A 17,703-nucleotide genomic window follows, 5' to 3' on the forward strand; every position below is an offset into this window, starting at 1 on the left:
AGCTCAAATCCTCCAACCCTGGCAACATCCTTGTAAATCTTTTCTGAACCCTTTCAAGTTTCACAACATCCTTCTGATAGGAAGGATTTTAAAAAGTTCAGCCACTTTGTGTTTAATTTGATAGCTGTGTTAAGCTGCCACCTGCTTGTGTCTGTGTGTTGTTCTTTGACTGTAGGTGTTCCTGACCGAGTATGCAGGTCCACTCTTTATCTACCTGCTCTTCTATTCTCGCTTGCCTTTTATTTACGAAGAAAAGGATGAATTTACCACCAGCCCACACACTGTGGTGCAGTAAGTAAGCATGCGTTGGATGCCTGGTGTTAACCTAGCTCTGGTACAGTACAGTTTGATAATCTGAGTTTGTCTTTGGACTTCATAGAGGATGCTTGCTGAACTTGCACCACCACTGGTGACTGTGCCTTCAGCTGCCTAGGCTCCCAACCTCTGGAATTCCCTCCCTCACCCTCTCCATCAATTTGTCCGCCCTGAAAATTATGCCTTTGACTGAGTTTTTATCTTTGATTTCCCTCTTTCTCATTCAATGCCTATTGTTGTCTGATGGTGCTCCTGCAAAATGTTTTCGGATGTTTTACTACAGGAAAAGAACAATATCATTGCAAGTTGTTGTCTGATATGGAGTGGCACATACTCCAATTGTTGTCATTCAGGACTGAATGCGGTGGTTGAGCCCCAGACCATCATAGTCATAGAGTCATACGGCACGGAAACAGACCCTTTGGTCCAACCAGTCCATGCAAGACATAATCCGAAACTAAACTGGTCCCACCTTCCTGCTGCTGGCCAATATCCCTCCAAACCTTTCCTAATCATGTATCGACCCAAATGTCTTTTAAGCGTATTTGTACACACATCCACCACTTACTCAGGAAGTTCATTCCACACTCAAACCACCCTCTGTGTAAAAAATTTGCCTCTCATGTCTTTTTAAAATCTCTCTCCTTTCACCTTAAAAATGTGCCCCTAGTCTTGAAATCCCTGGCCAACACCATCGCTTTTAATCAACCTGATGAAACCAGTCATTTCATGCACACCACCTGTGTAAATTATTCAATTGTAAATTAAAGGGATAATTGTGTAAATTTGTTCTTGGGATGTTGGCATCCCAAGCATTAGGGCAGCATTATTGCCCATCCCTTAATGACCAAACTGCCTTCTGCGAGCAAAGTAGAGGATTTTAAAAATATTAATAACCCTCAACCAAAATCCACCGTGTTCTTCAGGAGTTAAAATTTCCCCTGTGGTTTCTTTTGTCAGAGTCAGTAAAGATGAGTTTATTTGTAAACTGGCAAGGGAGCTTCTTACATAACTGTGCGAAGGACCCGACTGTGATTTTGGGATTTTGTTTATCAGCTGCCATTCAGGTTTTCTATTTTACCTTTTCCAGCTTGGCAGGGTTTTGCCACTCTTTTCATTATGTCAAAAGACTGATCGAAACGCTGTTTGTGCATCGCTTTTCTCATGGTACAATGCCTCTTCGCAATACTGTTAAGGTAGGTGCCCCCAACTGTTGTCCTATGCTGACCTGTTATCACAACACAAATTCCAAACTTTGTTCTGTGAATCTCGTCTTTTTTTCTGTTATAGATCTATTTCTTGGAGCTGAAGAAATCAAAGGGTATGGGAGGAAAGTGGAAGTAGGGTACTCAGTTGGACGATCAGCATGATTCATATTAAAAGCGGAACAGGCACGATGGGCTGAATGGCCTATTCCTGCTCCTATTTTTTATGTTTCTATGAACATATGCAAAAGACATATCTCAATTGAATTTGATGGAAACAATATCTTAAATTAGAGTATTGTGTATAATTGCATTCAATTTAAAGGATGTGAATTCTGTTTGCGTGTAGGTTGGTCACCAAGTAAGTTTGAACCTTGATAATGGCAATCAATGTTAGGAATACAGGACACACAGAACAGTCTCTGAGAACCTTGTCAGCTCTGTATTCCACCCTGTTGTTTGGAGGCTGATAGAATCTCACCCACTGAGAGACAGGATCCGTTCCTGTGGTGTGGAACCATCACTGCAAGAACCCGTTTGGTCAGGGCCACTTTATTGTTGCGCTCCTTGCAGCAAGTTATCAGAACCTCCCACTGCCTCAAATGGCTATAAATATAGTCTTATACAAGTAAGAAATGCCTTTGGCTTGTTTGTTCTACAAATGTAAAGACTGTCCATTACCAAATTGCTCTAGTGACTATGTATTTAAGGATCTTTATGAATAAAGTACATTGTGAAATTTTTAAAAAAATTTGGAGGAAGGGATGGGGGTGAAAAAGTTGCCCCTTTGGTCTCTTTTATATCTTTCCCCTCTCACCCTAAATCTATGCCCTCTAGTTCTGGACTCCTCCAACCCAAGGAAAAGACTTTGTCTGTTTATCCTATCCATGCTCCTCATGATTTTGTAAACCTTGATAAGGTCACCCCTCAGCCTCCGTCGCTTCAGGGAAAACAGCCCCAGCCCATTCAACCTCTCCCTATAGCTGAAATCCTCCAACCCTGGCAACATCCTTGTAAATCTTTTCAGAACCCGTTCAAGTTTCACAATATCTTTCCAATAGGAAGGAGGCCAGAATTGCACGCAATATTCCAACAGTGGCCTAACCAATGTCCTGTATAGCCGCAACATGACCTTCCAACTCAATACTCTGACCAATTTAAAGGAAAGCATACCAAATGCCTGCTTCACTATCCTGTCTACCTGCGACTCTACTTTCAAGGAGCTTATGAAGCTGCACTCCAAGGACTCTTTGTTCAGCAACACTCCCGAGGACCTTACCATTAAGTGTATAAGTCCTGCTAAGATTTGCTTTCCCAAAATGCAGCACCTCACATTTATCTGAATTAAACTCCATCTGCCACTCCTCAGCCAATTGACCCACCTGATCAAGATCCTGTTGTAATCTGAGGTAACCTTCGCTGTCCGCTACACCTCCAATTTTGGTGTCACCTGCAAACTTTACTAACTATACCTCTTATGCTCACATCCAAATTATTTGTATAAATGCCGAAAAGTAGTGGACCCAGCACCGATCCTTGTGGCATTCCACTGGTCACAGGCCTCCAGTCTGAAAACAACCCTCCACCACCACCCTCTGTCTTCTACCTTTGAGCCAGTTCTGTATCCAAATGGCTAGTTCTCCCTGTATTCCGTGAGATCTAACCTTGCTAATCAGTCTCCCATGGGGAACCTTATCAAATGCCTTACTGATGTCCATATAGATCGCGTTTACTGCTCTGCCTTCATCAATCCTCTTTGTTACTTCTTCAAAAAACTCAATGAAATTTGTGAGACCTGAATTTCCACTCACAAAGCCATGTTGACTGTCCCGAATCAGTAGCGCCAGGAATATTCCAGATATTATTGCGCTCGAGGACCTCCTTTTTAAATTCCTGCCTAACTCTCTAAATTCTCCCTTCAGGATCTCATCCTTTTCCCTTCCTATGTAATTGGTTCCAATGTGTACAATGACCTCTTGCTGGTCCCTCTCCCCCTTGAGAACATTCTGCACCATATCTGAGACATCGTTGATCCTGGCACCAGGGAGGCAACACACCATTCTGATTTTTCGTTGCTGGCCACAGAAACATGTGTCTGTGCTCCTGACTAGACTGTCCCCTAATACAATCAATTGCTCGGATCCCGATATACCCCTGATTACATTAGAGCCAGTCTTGATGCCAGAAACTTGGCTGTTTGTGCTACATTCTGCTGAAAGTCCATTACCCCTACATTTTCCAAAATAGCATATTTGTTTGAAATGGGGATAGCCACAGAAGTCTCCTGTATTACCTGCCTACCTCTCTTACCTTTCTTGGAATTAACCCATCTATGTGACTGTATCTGTGGCTTTTCTCCCTTCATATAACTGCAATCCATCACATCCCCTTGCTCTTGTAAATTCCTCATTACCTCTAACTGTCGCTTCTACCTATCCATTCGATCTGATAGGATTTGCAACCAACGGCATTTATTGCAGATATAATCCTCAGTAACACATAAACTCTCCCTAAACTCCCACATCCAACAAGTCATAGAAATATACAGCATGGAAACAGACCCTTCAATACAACCCATCCATGCCGACCAGATATCCCAACCCAATCTAGTCCCACCTGCCAGCACCTGGTTCATATCCCTCCAAACCCTTCCTATTCATATACCCATCCAAATGCCTCTTAAATGTTGTAATTGTACCAGCCTCCACCACTTCCTCTGGCAACTCATTCCATACGCGTACCATCCTTTGTGTGAAAACAATGCCCCTTTGGTCTCTTTTATATCTTTCCCCTCTCACCCTAAACCTATGGCCTCTAGTTCTGGACTCCCCAATCTCAGGGAAAATATTTTGTCTACTTACCCTGTCCATGACCCTCATAATTTTGTAAACCTCTATAAGGTCACCCCTCAGGCTCCAACTCCCCCGGGGAAAACAGCCCAGCCTATTCAGCCTCTCCTTATTGCTCATATCCTCTAACCCTGGCAGCATCCTTGTAAATCTTTTCTGAACCCTTTCAAGTTTCACAACATCTTTCTGATAGGAAAGAGACCAGAATTGCACGCAATATTCCAACAGTGGCCTAACCAATGTCCTGTACAGTCGCAACATGACCTCCCAACTTCTGTGAGCATATCATTCTATTAAGGGCCATTTTTGCTTCTTCCAATCTACAGACCCAGAAAATAGCACCATTTATTGCTGTACAAATACTACTCCAGGCCAACTTAATACTTATGGCTTATCAACATCCTTTCTCCCCTAGCACTCCAGCTCACCCACTATTGCATAAATGTTACCCCCTCCACAATTCCGATCTGACGAAGAGTAATCTAGACTTGAAAAGGTAGCTTGCTGTCTCTCAGGATGCTACCTGACCTAGTTGCAATTGTTTTCAGTACAGATTCCAGCACCTACTGCAACTTGCTCCTACTGTTAATCATTATTGAGGTTATTTGAGAACTTTTCAACAATACTTTTTTCACACTCTAGGTGAAGTTGCTTTTGATTCAATTAACCTGAGAATAAAAAACCTTTCAGACACTCAGCAACTGCAACCTGAATGACATTGTAATATAATTGGTCTTAATAAGAATAACACTGTCCACTAGTCTCAATGTTTGCCTTTGCCTTCACAGAACTGCTTCTATTATTGGGGTTTCACTGCGTGGCTGGCTTATTTCATTAATCATCCACTCTACACACCTCCATGTAAGTGACATGTTGTTATTCTTGCTGCATCTCAAGTCTCGAGCTGACAGTAATCCGTGTCCTATTCTGATTTGGTTTTCTGGCTTTTACAGTGTATGGTGACCAACAAGTCCATCTGGCTCTTTACACCTTCTTGGTAGGTTATATCATCAACATCTTACCCTATCCACATCCTCATATGTTTCAAATTAGATGTATCATACTAACAGTAAAGCTGAACAATCCATAATGTAATGAGATCTTATGATTTGCTGTTTATTATCTATCTTAAGCATAAAAGAAATCAATGTTGATTATATTGATGCAGATCAACTGATGATATTTAAACAGACACATTAGATTTGTCTCCATGTAATGAGTATAAAAATGTGGAAAAAGGTATCTGTTCCTCAGTGTCTGTTTGAGGAAATTGAAATGTTGTTTTCAACTCTGTTTTACTGTAACTAGTGGAAATTGTCCCTTTTTGTGGGCAGTCATCAAGTTTAACATTTGTTTTCCTCTTGCCATTACTTGTGGGAGAGTGAGATACCCTAGGGATTCTTTGACTTTCTGTCTGGTGTGTCCTTACAGTCATTCGCTCTGTCTTTGTATGCATGTTTTTAAGATATTTATCAATGTATATACTTACATCTAAACGTGTTTCCCACAAACTCATAATCTTGCTGATGCACAGCAGCAATGCCGGCTGACGCTCAAACTTAACCTATTTTTCAAATCAACCTGATCAGAGATGTTATTGCACACCACTGGAACACGTGAGACTTGAACTCCAGTTTCTCCATCCAGGGGAAGGGACATTACCACTGCACCACAAAATGTGACCTGCTGCTGCTGATAACACTTGCTTCACATATGGTGAGCCAGGACGTGAGAGCATCTTGGAGTTCCCATATGGAATTTAATGCACAATTCATAGCTGCCCTGCCAAGCCACTATTTGTTAGACTAATTCAATTGCTACTTAAAAACACATTTATTATGTAGAGCCTTAGAGTTATAGAGTCTTACAGCATGAGACAGGCCCTTTGGCTTAAATGGTCCATGCTGACCAAAATGTCTGTCCACGCTAACCCCATTTCCCTGCACTTCTAATCCTTCTAATGCTTTCCTATCCATGTATTTGTCCAAATGCCTTTTAAATATTGTTAATCATCCACCTCAACACCTCCCACCAGCAGCTATTCCATATGTGTTCCACCCTCTGTGTAAAAAAGTTACCACTTAGGTTCCCTTTTATTCTTTCCCCTCTAACCTTAAACTGATGCCCTATGGGGAGCTTAATTATGCCTGAAGTAGAGAACACATCTATGTTGTCTATTTTATTATTTCAGGGGAATGTGTTATTTCAGGGGAATGTGTGCCTGTTTCCTTTTAAACAACTAGCCCACTGAATAGAAGGTTCATTTTTCACTTGTTGATGTACACAAGCAGCTGGATGCAGATGTCTAAAGTAGACAGGCAGGAGGCTGGAAGAACATGGCAGGTCAGGCAGCATCAGGAGGTGGAGAAGTCGACGTTTCGGGTTAACCCTTCTTCAGGACTGTGAGGGGCTGCAGATAAAGAGGAGGTGGGGGTCGGGTGGGGAAGTGGGGATAGGTGAAGAGGGTACGACCTGGTTGGTCAATGTGAGGAATGAATCCGGTTGATGGCTGGGAGGAGTGGAAGGGAGGGGGAGGGGCTGGGAAGGGAGTTGGAGAAAGAGAAAGGAGGTGATTTGAAATTGGAGAACTCAATGTTGAGTCCTACGGGCTGTAGACTGCCCAGGTGGAAGATGAGGGGTTGTCCTTCCAATTTGTGTTTTGGTTCGTTGTGGCAATGGAGGAGGCTAAGGATCGTCATGTCGGAGAGGGAATAGGAAGGGAAATTAAATGGGTGGTGACTAGAAGGTTCAGATGGCCCCTGCACACCCTGCTGAGATGTTCAGCAAAATGTTCCCTAAGTTTACATTTGGTCTCCCCGATGTAGAGAAGACCACATCGGGAGCACCTGATGCAGTAAACTAGGTTGGAGGAGAGGCAGGTGAACCTCTGTCTCACCTGGAAGGACTGTTTGGGGCCCTGGATGGAAGTGAGGGTGGGACTAGTGTGCCAGTTGCAGGGGAGAGTACCTGAGGGTTCGGGGGATTGGTGGAGAGAGTGGCATAAACCAAGGACTGTCAAACGCAACGTTCCTTGCGGAAGGGAGAGAGGGGTGGGGAGGGGAAGATGTTCTTGGTGGTGAGGTCTAGTTGGAATTGGCAGAAACGTTTAGGGATGATGCATTGGATGCAGGTGTCTGCCAGATGCAATCTATTCGATTAGCTAGGATGTTAAAAGCCAGTACTGACGAACTGTTATATTAGACTCTTAACATTAACTCTGTTTCTGTCTTCACAAATATGTCAGACTTGCTGAGTTTCTCCAAGCCTTTCTGTTTTTATTGCCAAATTGATTTGCAAGTGGTCAGAACATCAATAGTTATACAAAGGCTGGGGAAAAAAGTGAGAGTGGCATTCCATTGGATTATTCTGGACAATTAATCCATCAAAAGCCCTGAGTGACTGACAGTTTTATATCCAGAGATGTGTTGATTTGTAGACTAGATATATCAACCTTTCCTGTCATTTTTAGTTCAGTCTAAAGTGGAACATTTGTATCCATCCATCAGTGAGAGTGCAGCTGCGCCATTGGCTGATGATCATATTCAAGAAATCAAAAGGGTATTTACATCTCAGTTACCAGACAGACCATAATACTGTGCAGCAAATACATTATAAAGAAGATATTTGAATCCCTGTGGATCCATCGTTACTTATAATCAATGGTGCTGTTTGTGTCTTGTTGTAGTTTTGAGCTCTTGTGTAGTTAATTTTACATATAATGAATAGCACAAGTAGTTTTAGCCTGAATGCAAAGTCCTAACAGTATTTAACAGCTTTAGAAGTGGACAACACCTTTGAAAATGAAAAATAAATTCAAATTCTGGACTAGAGTATGAAGCTGTCACTCTCGATATGGTTAGCATGCTGCTGTAGCATCTTAAAGTGTATATTTTGGGGGCTATGAACGATTAGTAACTATATCATGGTGATTTATGTAGGTATGTGAAATTGGAAATTTCTCAATCCATCTAGCCCTGAGGAACCTGCGCTCTGAGGGTAAGCACCACTCTATTCTCCTGTTGATACTTTATTCCCAACAACGTGTTTTGTCAGTAGGTTAACTTAGAAAGCATCACTGTTTGAAGCTGACTTGAATCTATTCCACCTCATCTTACAAGTAACTCCTCTTCATAATATTATCCTTCTGTTAGGAATTGGTTTGTAGATTCAATGCTGCAAGAATGGGAACAGAAAAAAAGTACAGAATGAATAGGATGAAATAATTCTAATGTGACAGTGACTTTTGATTCCTTTGAACCTTCCATTGTGTTTAACAGCACGTTAAATCACTGCAATAAATACCAAGATCATGGTAATATTCACATAGTAACAGGCCATACATGGCAATGAGAAATGAGATAAATTATCAGTTTCTGGTGGTGGGTGAAAAACAGGACGTTCAGCGATCTCCCTTGCTCTTTTCGGAATATGACTGCTGAAACCCCCAGATGTCTACCTGGTTTATCACCTCACCCAGAATGTCGCTCTGGGTAAAGGCCTGAATATGTGCTCAAGGCTCATGTGCTCAGAACCTAATTTTTAGACTTGCCTCCTAGTTCTAGAATCCCCAACCAGTGGAAATAATTTATCTTTATCCATCCCGTCTTTTCCTAACAATATCGAGAAGACATTGATCATATCATCCCTTAACCATCAAAATTCTGGAGAAAACAAATATAATTTGTATAATCTGTCCTCATATCTTTACTCCTAAAGTCCAGGTATTGTTCTTGTAAACTGACATTATACTCTTTCCAAGGGCCATATATCCTTCCTAAGGTGTGGTACCCAGATCTGCTCTCATTATTCCAACTGGTGTCTGAGCAGGATTTTGTATAACTGCAGAATAACTTTTACATCCTTCGACTCCATCCCTTGATTGAGCCTGATGTCAGATTTTCTGGTCCTGTACTTCTTTTTATCCTGCTCTTTACAGTATAAACAACAGGGAGACCATATAAACCAATTTCTACTGTGTGCCTTTCTAAGAAAGTTATTCATGAGTATTTTCCACTTTGTAACTTTGTAAGACTCAACTGGCAAAACTAGAACAATTTCGTAAATAAAGCCTTATCTCTGATAGCTGCTGTTAACTTGTCCTGTTGCCCTCCTTTTGCATCTGTTAGCTCTTTTTCCTGTTCTTGGATGTTTTTACCCTGTTGGAACACACCTCTAGAGCAAGTAAATCTTGAGCCTAGGTCTTTCTGCATTAGAGGTTGCACCAAAAGTGGTCCCTGTTCTGTTTAGTTTCAGATGAACTCTCTCCTCTTTGCTATAAATCTCATCACAGGGCACTAGTCAGCTTATCATCTTCAATCGACATCATGCAGGAAACTTGCTCGAGGTCTCAGGAAGAAGGCAATATTTTTTCCACTCGGGGAAAGAAGGCATTGCTGGCATTTCAGAGGGCTGTTAAGAGTTAAGCACACTGCTGTGGGTCTGAGGTCACATGTAGGCCGGACCAGGTAAGGATGACAGTTTCCTTCCCTGAAGGGCATTAGTGAACCAGATAGGTTTTACTCCTTAACAATTAGCAATGGATTCATGGTCATCATTAGACTCTCAATTATAAATTATTACTGAATTCAAATTCCACCATCTGCCATGGTGGGATTTGAACCCCGGTTCCCAGAACCCTGGGTTGCTGGACCAACAGTCCAGTGATAAGACCACTAGAAGATCATCTCCTCTCAATCCCTTATGTTATCGTTTATTTATAATGAACCAATGCCTATTGTTTCTCCTCCACAGGATCCAAGATGCGTAAGATTCCTTACCCAACAAAGAATCCTTTCACTTGGCTCTTTTTCTTTGTGTCCTGCCCCAATTACACCTATGAGGTATGTTCGCAGTTGGGAGCACTCACCCACTTATCACTAAGGTAGAAGCTGTGCTAAATCAACAGGCATCTCTGGGGTGGAGGCCTCTCACACCAGTGGTTTGATTCAACACATACAATGGTGAAGAAATTCCATTGACAGGCTGACTTTAGGTATAGACCTAGGCAGGCAGAGAGGATCTGTCTGATGAACTGTCATAATGTGACCTGTCCAGGGAGTTGTATAATCCACTCACCCCACCAGTCTACCTGTCACGTTGGGAAACGGGAGAATTCCAGTCCGCCACCTCTCTCCCCATTTTTCATTTTGGTTATGAGAGTCAGCTGAATGAACCTAATTGTCTGCCTGTCTTGTTGCATCTTCTGTAATGTGGCCTGTGCTGGGATAGAGTCATAGAAATGTACAGTACAGAAACAGACCCTTCAGTCCTACTCATCCATGCTGACCAGATATTCTGCATTAATCTAGTTCCATTTGCCAGCATTTGGTCGATGTCCCTCTAAATCATTTATACTAATATACCCATCCAGATGCCTTTTAAATATTGTAATTGAACCAGCCTCCACCACTTCCTCTGACAGCTCATTCCATACGCATACCACCCTCTGCATAAAAAGTTGTCCCTTAGGTCTCTTTTATATCATTCCCCTCTCAGCCTAAACTTATGCTGTCCAGTTCTGGACTCCCCCCATCCCAGGGAAAAGACTTTGTCTATTTATCCTCTCCATGCCCCTCATGATTTTATAAACCTCTATAAGGTCACCAACACATGCCCCTCATGGTTTTATAAACCTCTATATGGTCACCTCTCATCCTCCGACACTCCAGGGAAAGTAGCCCCAGCCTATTCAGCGTCTCCCTATAGCCCAAATCCTCCAAGCCTGGCAACATCCTTGCAAATGTGTTCTGAACCCTTTTAAGTTTCACAACATCTTTCCTATAGCAGGGAGGCCAGAATTGGATACAGTTTTCCAAAAGTGGCCTAACTAATGTCCTGTACAGCCACTGCATGACCTCCCAACTGCTATGCTCAATACAGTTGCTCAAATCGTACTGTCTCTTTCTGTTTCTGGTTGTGACTTGATTAAAGAATCCTGCTGTCAAACCTGGTTTATAGCATTTCTATAATACCCATGTAACTGACTAAGATTGAGTGTGTTGAACAGGGGTGCAACTTTGTATTTGGAAAAGTGCATTTTGAACTGTGCACCCACTCTATTAAAAACAAGGACCCAAACTAGTCGATAGTCTTGAGTCAAGCCATCTCATCTCACTTTGCTTGTTCATCTGTAGGTAGGATCCTGGATTGGTTTTACTATAATGACACAGTGTCTTCCAGGTAAGAAAAAATGTTGCAGTTATTTAAATCTCCTACTCGATGCAAGTACAGATAAACAGGTTTCTAAATGCACGTATCCAATTGTCCTTTAACCTTTTTTCTTCACTTTGCTTTTCAGTCGGTCTCTTTACCCTGATTGGTTTCTTCCAAATGACTGTTTGGGCGAAAGGCAAACACCATATGTACCTGAAGGAGTTTAAAGACTACCCCACCCTCCGCATGCCAATTATTCCTTTTTTGTTGTAATGTAGAGCAGATCTGAGGCTACCCGGCACCAAAAGGGACAAAGCTGCCTTGGGAGAAATCCTCATTGTTATCTATGTACTGTCAAATACACCAGGGTCTTCAGTGCATGTCAACCTTCAGCATGGAACTGCCAACCTGAAATGCTCATGTCCACGTTACTGACTCATCACTGCCTGTGGCCCAACTCATTGGAGGTTGATTATTTTATTATTCCTCATGGTTTACGTTAGAAACTATATTGATCCTTCCTCAATATCTTACATTAACTTTGCCTTACTAGAATACTCAAAAGTTCAATCACTTCTCAAACTTTTATTGATAGTGTACTGTCTGCTAAGCATGCTTGCTGTTGACTAAGTATACTGGGAAGAATCCACGGTTTTCAAGGCTTTGTTTTGACACCAAAGGGCAGCCTGTGTGTGTTACTTTGCAAATCATTTGCTAATACTGTCTGTTGCCAAATACAAATTTATAGCTGAAATGCTTTATTTTCAAATAAAAATGTACTAAATAAAGGGTGAAATAAGTGATGTTCTAGAGTTCCTCTTGAGTGATGGCCCATGTGACAGACAGAGTTTACATGTTCCTGTACTGCCAGTATGATCCATATGTTTTGTGATGAAACAGGTGTGCCTTTTCTTACCCTTGATATGTATAGCCCAATTAAAGTTCAGCAGCAAGCTTTTGTGAGTTTATGAATAAAGTTATTTATTTTCACATGTACGACTAAACTAAACATGGCATCTCCTCCATACACACTTGACATGTATACTCATGCATACAAAAACTAGCTACAGGCAAAGGTAGTTTGCTCTAATAAATTTTTTTTTAGCTGATGATCTTTGTTTTCCAGTGGTAGCACTGCTGCCTCACAGCCCCTGAGACCCGGGTTCAATGCCCGCCTCAGGCGACTGACTGTGTGGAGTTTGCACGTTCTCCCCGTGTCTGCGTGGGTTTCCTCCGGGTGCTCTGGTTTCCTCCCACAGTGCAAAGATGTGCAGGTCAGGTGAATTGACCATGCTAAATTGCCCGTAGTGTTAGGTAAGGGGAAATGTAGGGGCATGGGTGGGTTGCGCTTCGGCGGGTCGGTGTGGACTTGTTGGGCCGAAGGGCCTGTTTCCACGCTGTAATATAATCTAATAATCTAATCATATGGCAGTTTCCTCCGATGGTTTCAACGCTTTAAAGTTGAGCTACGTCTTGTAAAGTAAAGGATTTTCAACAGACTGTAAGATTCCCTTTAGCTGTAATTTCTAGAAGATTTCTATCTGATGATGATGATATCTCTTTGGATAGGTTTCAGGAAAGGGTATTGATTTACATCAATCTGGAATGTTACTTTTGTTTTTCCATGAGACAGAGGAGTGCTGCCAATCCACAAAAGAAGTCGGCTGACTTTGGGAGTTGATCTTTTCCAGTATTTTGTGTCCCGTATTTAAATGTATCAGTAATAACTGAAAGTCCATCAGATTTTGGTGCCTCGTACCTGATAATGAATTAGGAGAAAGTGAGGATTGTAGATGCTGGAGGTCAGAGTCGAGTGTAGTGGTGGAAAAGTGCTATGTAATGCTATTTATGAGAGTGTTTGGGGCAGAATGTCAGGTGGATATATCCACATTGTGAACAATTTATAATGAAGACTGTTGGGTGTATATAGTACTCATAGCAATATATAGAGACTTTACAGAATAAATGCTGAGAGAATGTTACCCCTCATGGGAGACCAGAGGGCATACTTTCACAATTAGAGGGCACTCCTGAAAACATGCTGGTAAATCTTTTCTGAACCCTCTCCAATTTAATAATATCCTTTCAGGAATGGTCAGTCAGCAATTTTAGAATCACTTGTTCAGGCCTTTGGTTGTTAGTACTTATAAAGTAAAAGCATAGGGCAGAATGGTGGCTCAGTGGCTCACAGCGCCAGGGACCTGGGTTTGATTCCAGTCTCGGGTGATTGTGTGGAGTTTGCACAATTTCCCCATGTCTGTATGGGTTTGCTCTGGTTTCCTTCCACAGTCAAAAGATTTGCAGGTTGGGTGAATTGGTTGTGCTAAATTGACCATAGTGTTCAGGGATGTGTGAGTTAGGTGCCTTAGACAGGGTAAATGTAGGGGAATGGGACTGGGTGGGTTACTCTTTGGAGGGTTGGTGTGGACTTTTTGGGCTGACGGGCCTGTTTCCACGCTGTAGGGATTCAATTCATCCAACATGCAGGTGTAAACTATTTGTTGAAATAATTCTATTTACCTTCACGTAATGGCTAATGTAAGGATTAGATCTGCTGGTATTTTCCCATCCATTTCCCTGCCAGTGCTGGAAGTAGTGTTGTATCCATTGAAAGGAGTAGTTCAGCCACAATGTGGTTTTATATCATACAGCCCTGTCAATAGAAAGCTGCACTCTGCACATTTGGAGAGCATTTCCTGATGTGTTTATGAATTGAATGCATAAGAAATTTTTCATTGGGGTTTGAACATGCTAATAGTCAAGCCATATTTGTCATCATAATAAATGGTCAGTTTTGGCGATTGTGTTGAAATTTCTGATCACTTCAACATTTCCTGTCTGGGCACGATAAAACAAAAGCTCCAACTTTGCAATTTCAGACATTCAGGTATGTAATAACTCTGACAATTTATTGTTTAATGTTCTTTTTTCTTTTGCCAAAGGCATATCATTAACAGGGAGAAAGTGAGGACTGCAGATGCTGGAGATCAGAGTCAAAAGTGTGGTGCTGGAAAAGCATAGCCAGTCAGGCAGCATCCGAGGAGCAGGAGAGTCAATGTTTGAACATAAGCCCTTCATCAGGAATGTGGCCTGATGAAGAGCTTATGCTCAAAACGTCATCTCTCCTGCTCTTCGGATGCTGCCTGACCTGCTGTGCTTTTCCAGCACCACACTTTTTGACGCATATCATTAACAGTTATCTACTCAGTGGTTGAGTGTGTAGCAGAGTGCATGCAGTCTGAGCAACATTCCTGCAAATTTCCAAGTTTTTATTGTTTCGTGTATCCTGACAACTTTTTCAGAGTGAAAAATGTTGTATTGAGAACTGAAAATTCAAGAAGTAAAAATATGGGTGTGTTCCTGTAGGAGAGAGAAAGGAGGGTTTGAAACAGGAGCAGAGTTCTTTGGTTTATGAACTGTAGCTGACAGTGTCGGGTGACTATATTCACTGTCACCGGAGTTAAAACTTCAATTATTTTGTTGTTTTAAATCTATAATATTTTTGCCCCATTTTAAGTATCATTCAACATCTAAAATGCATTTTAAATTACCTTCTAACAGATGATGAGGCTTATGCTGGTGCTGATTTATCTCAGGCCACTGTTAGGCAGAATCTTAGAATAATGTGAAGTTCAGAGCACAGGTTATCCACTATGTACAGGAGACACTGTGTTTGCTTTTACTTTGCTCATGGGATCACACAATGCAGGAGCGAACTTTACACAACTGTTGAGAACTCATATCAAAATGGAACTCTGGGGGAAGATTTCAACTGTCTTAGCTAGAGTAACGTTGTTAACTTCTTATTTATAAAAAGGATTTAATAAGGAGCCCACTGCAGAAATCTTCCCCCTTGTTTCTTTATTTAAGTCTAGAAAATGTTGCACTGTCATTACAGATTTCCAAATGCATTTCATATTAAATTCATACAGCAATCCACATTTGAAGATGTTGTATAACAATGAATGTAGGAAACAGGGATTTAGTACATAAAGGTTTAATTTCTATACGTGTATGTGTATATAAATATACATGTGTGCATGCTGCAGGTTAGGGGGAATGTACAACATTAATATGAATTCCTCAGCAGGCTTTCTAAGTTATGACTGAGAGAGATGGTCTCAGCCATGCTCAATTTATAGCTATCTCACTCGGTGACAACGGATTTTCCTTTAGAGTTAGACATATGCATGACCTCAGATATGATTAGGGCTGGTTCTTAATCTGCATGTCTTTAAAGTTGGTGTTGCAGTTTGCTGTAATTATAGTGGCATTACTACATATTGACTTGTCAGACATGGTGGGGGTCAGTGTTATTGTAACCACCCTGAGGAGAAATGTCACAGTCAGAAGATTTGTGATTTAGTCCATGTAGTACAGTCTGCTTATTGCTGTTTTTGTTGGCACTTCCTCAGGATTTCTTCTCGTTATTTAACTCAGTCTTGGAAGTGCTGGTAGTATTCGGTTGACTGGGTTCCACTTTAGCTGGGGATACCTTTACTTCCCTCCTGGCCCCAGCAGCACGTGGATGGAGAGCAAGATTGTCATCCTCAGCTGTCTGTTGTTTGGCAAAGTTCACAAATACCTGCACAAAGACAAACTGAGCATTAACTCTGGTAACAACATCAAGCCAATTGCATATAAACATTTGAGTCTAAGGTATAACTCAATTGGTTAACCTTTATTTGAAAAATCAACCTTTTTATTAACATAGAGTATCTTTAATGCACAAAAAAGTGACCCGCATGGAGCACGAGGGAAAATGTAGATAAGAGATGAAAGTAGGAATTTGGGGTGGCGAGAGGCTATAGTTTGTGGTAAAGGGGCTGATGGTGTCAGATTTGGCCATCCTAATGTTGACTGGCAGAAATTAGGGATTATTCAGGGCTGGATATCAGGTGAATAATCTTAAGAGATTAGAGGAAGCAAAGAGATGGAGAAATATAATGGAGGGAGACAGTTGGATGTCACTGTAGTGTTATGCCTGTGGATAGTGACAGCAAGCAGCAGCTTTGGAACACAGGAAAAGAGAAGTCAAGGATGGATCTTTAGGGAACTCTGAAATACAAAACCATATTGCACTTATATAGTGCCTTTGACAACCAATGATGTCTCATTGAGCTTCTCAGCCAGTGAAATAGATTTGACGGGCAGCCATTGCTGTAATTTCAGAAACATGGCAATCAGGTTCAACATGGCCAACTTCCACACGCAGCAATTTGATAAAGATCAAATAATGTGTCTTTTGTGACCGATTGAGGGGTAAATATTGTCCAGTCAGAATGTGTTGTGTACTCAATGAGTATTGAGAATATTGACTAATCTGCACAAATAATTAGGCATTAATTTATTCTCTAATTAGTGAAGTAGAAAGCTGTTGGCTATGGGAACAATTTGCTTGAGCTACTGTGTTATGGTAAGATTGGCATCCCCTGTAGATATCTGAAATGTGAGAGAATGAAAAGTCAAACTAAAGAAACTAATAAAGGACTGCAGCTAAACAGCAGACACAAGGGTCCATTAGCACCACTTCCAGTATGTTTCATAGGGCAAACAAATGTCAGGTTCAAGAGCTGAGAGTATCATAAATCAATGATGGAAATGTGTTGCTGGAAAAGCGCAGCAGGTCAGGCAGCATCTAGGGAACAGGAGAATCGACGTTTCGGGCATTAGCCCTTCTTCAGGAATGAGGAAAGTTGGTCCAGCAGGCTAAGATAAAAGATAGGGAGGAGGGACTTGGGGGAGGGGCGTCGGAAATGTGATAGGTGGAAAGAGGTCAAGGTGAGGGTGATAGGACAGGCGGGGGCGGGGGCGGAGAGGTCGGGATGAAGATTGCAGGTTAGGAAATGGACCCACCACCAAGGAACTAACCTCCATGTACAGCGCATCATCCGCCTCCATTTCCGCCACCTCCAAACGGACCCCACCACCAAGGATATATTTCCCTCCCCTCCCCTACCAGCACCCCGTAAAGACCACTCCCTCCGTGACTCCCTCGTCAGACCCACACCCCCCACCAACCCAACCTCCACTCCCGGCACCCTCCCCTGCAACCGCAGGAGGTGCAAGACTCGCGCCCACCCCTCCCCCCTCACCTCCCTCCAAGGCCCCAAAGCACACTTCCATATCCGCCACAGATTCACCTGCACCTCCACACACATCATCTATTCCATCCTCTGCAC

At 42.1% G+C, this 17,703-nt stretch overlaps 2 protein-coding genes across 5 annotated transcripts in view; one reads left to right on the forward strand and one right to left on the reverse strand.

Annotated features, from left to right (window-relative positions):
- LOC122554191 (very-long-chain enoyl-CoA reductase-like) overlaps positions 1–12,484 on the forward strand; it is a 93,815-nt gene extending 81,331 nt beyond the window's left edge. For all 4 annotated transcript variants that reach the window (XM_043698837.1, XM_043698839.1, XM_043698838.1 and 1 more), the window contains 8 exons: positions 176–291; positions 1,406–1,511; positions 5,158–5,230; positions 5,323–5,366; positions 8,308–8,365; positions 10,121–10,209; positions 11,503–11,548; positions 11,667–12,484. In XM_043698837.1, the coding sequence (XP_043554772.1) occupies positions 176–291; positions 1,406–1,511; positions 5,158–5,230; positions 5,323–5,366; positions 8,308–8,365; positions 10,121–10,209; positions 11,503–11,548; positions 11,667–11,794 (660 nt within the window). In that variant the 3' untranslated portion in view covers positions 11,795–12,484. The remainder of the gene's footprint in view (positions 1–175; positions 292–1,405; positions 1,512–5,157; positions 5,231–5,322; positions 5,367–8,307; positions 8,366–10,120; positions 10,210–11,502; positions 11,549–11,666) is intronic.
- Positions 12,485–15,365: 2,881 nt separating this feature from the next.
- abca4b (ATP-binding cassette, sub-family A (ABC1), member 4b) overlaps positions 15,366–17,703 on the reverse strand; it is a 150,764-nt gene continuing 148,426 nt past the window's right edge. The window contains exon 50 of the mRNA XM_043698840.1: positions 15,366–16,106. Coding sequence (XP_043554775.1) covers positions 15,933–16,106 — 174 coding nt within the window. The 3' untranslated portion in view covers positions 15,366–15,932. The remainder of the gene's footprint in view (positions 16,107–17,703) is intronic.

This window comes from Chiloscyllium plagiosum, chromosome 11 (genome assembly GCF_004010195.1).
Source record: "Chiloscyllium plagiosum isolate BGI_BamShark_2017 chromosome 11, ASM401019v2, whole genome shotgun sequence".
NCBI classification, from domain to species: Eukaryota; Metazoa; Chordata; class Chondrichthyes; order Orectolobiformes; family Hemiscylliidae; genus Chiloscyllium; species Chiloscyllium plagiosum.